The sequence below is a fragment of the Abrus precatorius genome, unplaced genomic scaffold, assembly GCF_003935025.1.
Source record: "Abrus precatorius isolate BTA unplaced genomic scaffold, Abrus_2018 Scaffold9, whole genome shotgun sequence".
In the NCBI taxonomy this organism is placed as follows: Eukaryota; Viridiplantae; Streptophyta; class Magnoliopsida; order Fabales; family Fabaceae; genus Abrus; species Abrus precatorius.
The window spans coordinates 11,414,190-11,420,691 of NW_020874439.1; the positions used below are offsets into that span (position 1 = coordinate 11,414,190).

General features: G+C 31.2%; 1 protein-coding gene across 1 annotated transcript; it reads right to left on the reverse strand.

Moving 5' to 3' along the window:
• Positions 1–862: 862 nt before the first annotated feature.
• On the reverse strand, positions 863–4,974 carry LOC113849911 (pentatricopeptide repeat-containing protein At1g02150). Its single transcript, XM_027480159.1, has 2 exons — positions 4,484–4,974; positions 863–2,379 (listed from the first exon to the last, which is right to left on the reverse strand). The coding sequence occupies exons 1-2, from the start codon at positions 4,868–4,870 to the stop codon at positions 1,126–1,128; spliced, it is 1,641 nt and encodes a 546-aa protein (XP_027335960.1). The 5' UTR covers positions 4,871–4,974; the 3' UTR covers positions 863–1,125.
• Positions 4,975–6,502: the final 1,528 nt, after the last annotated feature.

The window sequence follows — 6,502 nt, forward strand, 5'->3', positions numbered from 1 at the left end:
TTGTGGTTGGAGAAGATAACGCATATATTTTCATATTTTTTTATGAGTAAATAGTTATTTCAAATGTAACATAAATATTCAAGTAAATATTCTTATAGCCTTGTTGTTAACTCTCAAACTTCCATTTATATGTACTCCAATCCACTTGATGTGAGAAGGAGCTTTTTGTTAATTGTTTGGTAATGGAGTTTCGTTCGGTATACAAAGACATCAACATAGCCATTCGTTAGCGAATAAAAAAGAGATTCATTTTATCTTTTATTTATTTATTTTTACTTTATTTACATATATGTTAGATTAGTGTAATATAATTTTTATATTACCATCAAGGTATACATCTTACCACACTTTCTCAAACACATTTCTTATTATTGGTTAAAAATTATTAAAAACTACAAAAGAATGAAAAATAAACATTAATTTAGAGTGAAAAACTGTAAACTTGTATATTTTTACAATTTTTAATAAAATTTAGTCAATAATAAAAAGCATGAAAATATGTTACTACCATTTTTTTAAGTATATTAGCTTTGAAAGTTAATTTTTTAAAAGTAAAACATTTGATATGATTCAGATGTAACATAAGTGTACTTATAATTTTAAGGTAAGACTAATGAGGCAATGAAATGTGCAAGGTCAAATAGTTTTGCCGCTCGGCGCTACTAACAAAAGGGACATTGCAATAATTATCAAAAAAAGAAAGGGGAGGGGGTGGGGATAGTAAAGCAAAACATATATGTACTATTCACGAGTATTGGTCTCAGCTCAAACCATCATCACTCTTCTCATTATATTAAACCTAAACTACCATAGTTCAAATATAAACAAAACCAGATTTTAAAAGACAAAAAAAAGGTCATAAAATCATAAACAAGGATGTCTTCAGATAACACATATATGCGGCAATTCCTATGAAAGGCAAAACAGCACGTTATTGTTAAAAGCTAGCTACCAAAAATATTCAAATTTTTTCAGCTCAAACAGCAGCTAGCACTTCATAACTTGCATGATAAGGCATAGAAATCACGAAACTTGAATAAGACCATATTAGACAAAATCCCCCCCCCCCCCCCCCCCCCCGTTCTAATACCCCATTTTCCACTAAAAATAAAAAGAAATAAAGAATCAAAAGCTGAACAACATTTGAGAGTCATCATCCACATTTTCACTGACAATGATATCTTCACTTCTATCTGCTGTATCAACCTTGCTTGACAATTCACCATTGCCAATGGTACCATCAAATGAGTCAATGAGTGATGCATAAACTTTATCTTTACTAAATTTTGACTCCCTCAACAGTCCAATTAAGACCTCAGCACTTGCCATTTCATCTTGGTCCTGGCAAAGCTTAAGGAATGCAGACAAGTTTAAGGGCTTTGGTCTCCAACTCTTTGAACCATCAGCAGCCATAAAAGCTTCTTTCAAGCAGGACAGGGCCTCAGAAATTCTCTTATCTGCAATATGGCCCTCAGAAAGAATCTCCCATGTATTTGCATTTGGTTTTCCACCACCTTGCTTCAGCTGCTCAAAGAAAATCAAAGCTTTTTCTGTACTGCCTTTTTTAACATACCAGCCTAGGAGAAGATTTCCTATTCTAGGATCATGAGTAGTCCTTACTGAAGCCCATTCCTCATATAGCTTCGCTGCACCCTCAATATCATCCAATTTAACCAGAGACGAAATAATGGCATGGTATCCCAAGTTTGGTATACTTGGGAAAATTGATTTATAGGTATTCCACACACGATAAACTTCATCTTTTTTTCCAACACTTCCATATAAACTCAGGAGATAATGAAAAGGTATTCTATCTCGACCTTTAATTCTACCCTCAACCTTTCGTAAGCACTCTTCTGCTTTTTCATTCTGATCCATCCTAATATACATCGAAGCCATTGTGCTGAATGTAGTCCAGTTCGGGACAATGGCAGGATCCTTTGCCATCTGTTCAAACACTTGTTCCATCTTCTCTATTGATCCTTGAGATCCACAAGAAGATAACCAGATGTTATATGTATAGATGTCTAGCTGTATGCTTTTTTCCGTCATTTCAGAAACCAGCATATCAACTTTATCATATTCTTTAAGGTTCATGTACAGAGTCATCATTACGTTAAATGGTAGAGAATGTGTTACATATCCTTTACTCTTCATTGTGTCAAGTAAAGATTCTGCCTTTTCTTTCAATCTAAAATGCACGTATACATTCAAAAGGGCACCATAAGTCCTCCTATCTTTTAACTTATCAATCAGACTCAGAAAAAACGCTTCAGCACTAGAAACGCCACGAACTTTGGCAATTAGATCTAACTGAATTGCTGCATCACTCTCAGAAACTCTAAACCTCTCTGGTCTATTGTTCATCCAATCATATACCTGCAACATTTGCTCGCTCCTTTCAAAAAATTGTACATGGCTGATATTAAGACATTTGAATTAAAAGTATACATAATCAGAAGTTAGTGATTTAATAATTCCATACATTCCAAAGGAAGCATGCGTTCATCCAATCATATACCTGCAACATTTGCTTGCTGCTTTCAAAAAATTGTACATGGCTGATATTAAGACATTTGAATTAAAAGTATACATAATCAGAAGTTAGTGATTTAATAATTCCATACATTCCAAAGGAAGCATGCCATTAAATAGAGTATATAGGTGCCAAAAATGGGATTCCAGGTTATGCAAATTTTACTGGCAGTTTTTGCAAATCTGGAATTTATTCAAGTAAGAATGTTGTTACAGATTATGTAATTGTAAATGTATAGTTCCCCATAAAACCAAGTGCCTTATATAAATGGTAAAGAAAGAAAGTCAAGGGAATAGAGCCTCTATGGAATTAATCAGGTCTTATTGTACTCTCATATAGTTCATCCCTACTCCTTTCCTTGGGTTATCTTTGAACCACACTGCAATTATATATGTTTTGATGGCAACATCCTATATCTAAAAAGGGAGGAAGCAATATTTGTTTCTTCAGAGTGAATACTGATAAGGGAAAGCGAGGAGAAAAAAGGTGAATAAAAAGAAGGAAAATTTTTCTAAACTTGCAGAAAATATATCAGATGTTTCCTTGCATCCAGTAAGACAGAATTATTGAAGATAGAAAGTAAGACAAAAGCTTCTTTGGGAAATCTTTTGTCTTCTTTATGAATTGTTGTGGAGAAGAAAACCTCAATTTACAGATTTTTCATTTTCTAGCTCATACTATGTGAGAAGGAGTAAGAAGCACACCAGACTCACTAGGCCTGAATCACTATTGTTTGTGTGGTATTTGTCTCTGTAGGCAGTTTTTGCAGTTATGGATTTGAGTGACAGTTACTGCATCGCATAATATATTTCAACTTAAATGACATGCAAAACTTAAATCAAATGGCAAAGCTATAAAACAAAATCCTCCATCATAATATTTCAACTCAAAAGCTATTTGAAGCTGGTTATCAACTGAACTTGAAGAGTGCCAGATATGCAGTATCACACAAATCTGTAGAATCACACTCATGTCATGTCACTATTAAAAACTAGAGACGAACCAAATTGATATTCAACCTCAAGGACCAGGAATTTACTAAAAGAATGCAATCTAAACCAGCAGAGTCCTAATGAAAAGGAAAAGTACTTGAATATCAACTACGCACAAAACCTAATGAAACAAATCCATACATACAGCCAACACTCCAACCCCCTCACAGCAAAACACATTCCACAACTCACAGAGCATCATTCAATTGTTCAAAACAGAAAATCAACACACAATAAGTGTTATCATACAATTTAGTGGTGACCTTTGCTGTTCAAGTCTTTGAAAGCACATAACTAAAAAATTGGATCCCAAAAATGCAATTTAGTACCAAGTTAATCCACCAATTTGACAACATGTAAATAATTTCACTCTCTAAATAACTAATTCGTATAATTGAAAACATTTAGACACCAAACAACACAAATTGTGACAAAAAATAAAGCACTTGAACATTATATTTCACCTCAAACAGCCAACACTCCAACCCTCACAAAAAACACATTCTACCATTCAATCTATCACAACAGCAAACCAACCCTCAAACCAAGATAACCCATTTTTAAAATAAATAAAACAATATATCAATAGTGATTCAGCAATAAAAATAAAAAGGTTTAAAACATACATTTAATTCCTGTAGTTGATATTTATTTACAAATTACTTCTTATACCTAAAAAAACTAAAGTTGTAATCCCTATACGAATATTGCTGTTCTTTATAACACCAGTAAAAGTTACTATACATTCTTTGTATTTTATTAACGGTGTTATAACAAATGACACCAAAACTTAATAATAGACTCGTGTACGAATTAAAACATAAGTTTTTCAAATGCAAGAACATCAACTAAAACATAATTTATAAATGTGTATCTATTTTATCCTAAAAAAAAACAACTTTTGAGCACCCAAATGAAAGAAGGTTGTTGTGAAGAGAGGAGATAAAGTACAGACCTGAAGGGCCTTTCCATATCTGCCATACTTCCTCAACTCTTTGACAACTCTTGAAAGTTCCCACTTAGTGAGGTGTTTGCCTTCATTTTCCCACTGATTCAAGACAGTGGCAGAACCCTCTTCAGGTTTTGCCATCAACGATATCTTTCTGTACACATCGTTCCACCGAACTATGGGTCTTCGCTCGTAGTCCACAGTGCCATAGCTGTGAATCTTGGAGATGGAACACGTCACCCAGAGCCTCTGGAAACATGACCTTTGCGTGTTACCGAGGGTGAGAGTGGAAGTGTGCTTCACGGGAAGTGGGAGAGAATAGGAGGTCGAAGATGAGAGAGGGAGAAAAACGTTTTGGTTGTGCAGAGTGGATTGAATTTGAAGGAGACTCATCTTCTTGTTGTTGCTGTTGCTGTGTATATGAGAGAAACTTGGACAATGTTTGAAGATAAATAGGTTTAGTTGGACTGAACTAGAACTAGTGTCAGCTTAGATTGCATCTTTCACCAAAATGTTGTGCTCAATAAACAGATATTTTTCTATTTATCTTCCACCGAGATATTTTTCATATTTGCTTTATATACTTTTTATTAAAAATTTACATTATTTTTTGTTAAAAAATTATACATTAACGATATTAATGGTAATGTTTAGGTAGTGTACTTCCACTACAGGAATGTCACTGTTGCTAAATATAACTTTAATCATTAGTATTCTAAACTTCTATCTTTGAAGAAAACAGTCTATAGAACATTTTTACACAAAGTAAACCTAATTTTGGCCTTCCACGCGCTATGTTAAATAGAAAATTTACTTCTTGCACATGTAAGAGCATGTTTAATTTATGATAATTTTAAACACATGTTTGATTGGCTCATTTTCTAATTTTATTTTCAATGAAAATATAAAATAGAAGAAAAAATATGTTTAGTTAAGTTAAAAAAAAACTTGTTTTTAAATTTTTAAAAAAAAATAAAAATACTTAAATATTTAGTCTAAAATATATTTATGATTTATTTTTTATTTCACCTTTCTCATTTAATTATACGGTTTTTATTATGATCAAGAATTGCTTGCCATAATAATTTCTTTTTATTTTTTTGTATTTTTTTCTTTACATTTGTTTTTGTCCTCCTTTTCCTTCTTTCATTTCTCCTGTATTTTTTTTTTGTAGTGACAAAATTTCTTACTTTAATCATTCTTACAAAGTTGAGTCTAAATTATTAAATTTATTTTTATTAAAATTAATGTATACATAAAGATAAATTTATAATAAAAAAACCTGTACAATAATTATATTTATATTGCATTTTTATTATTTTTAAATTTTAAGACGTATTAGTGATAGTATTTAAATTTTTTAAATAAATAGTTCATTAAAATTGACATTAATAAGAATATATATTATAATTTTTTTCTTATAAAAATTATTTATTAATAAAACATTGATGATTAATTTTAAAATTTATATAATAAATAAATAAACTCATTATAAAAAATAGCTAAACTAAAAACATTTTTAATGTTTTCTGTATTTGAAAATAGAAAATAAAATGTCAAAACAAACACATCTTTTAAACCTTGAAAATGAAGACTATTTCCACAAAATCAAAATAGAGAAATGAAAACAGGAAATGTTTCCTAAAATCAAATAGGCCGTTAACGTTTTTTTTATTTTCATTTTCATTTTCTGTTTTCACTTTAATTGCAAAACTGCCACTTTATTTTTATTTTTATTTTCATACACAACTTTTTTCTATTTTTACAGTATTTCTGGTACAAATCTTTAAAAACATGAAATAAAATTAACACAACATTTTCTGAAATCAAAGAGCCCCTAAGGTCTTCCAATTCTCTGTAGCAGTAACCTTCAAAACCTCCACAATAAATGACCTTTGTATATAATACCGAAAGTTATGCTCTAACAAATACTGTACACCAAAAACGATAATTGCTCGTCAAGCTTTTAGCAGCACTGGTGCAGAATTAAAAATAGCTCTCCTTTAAGAATATTTTTTGGCATTA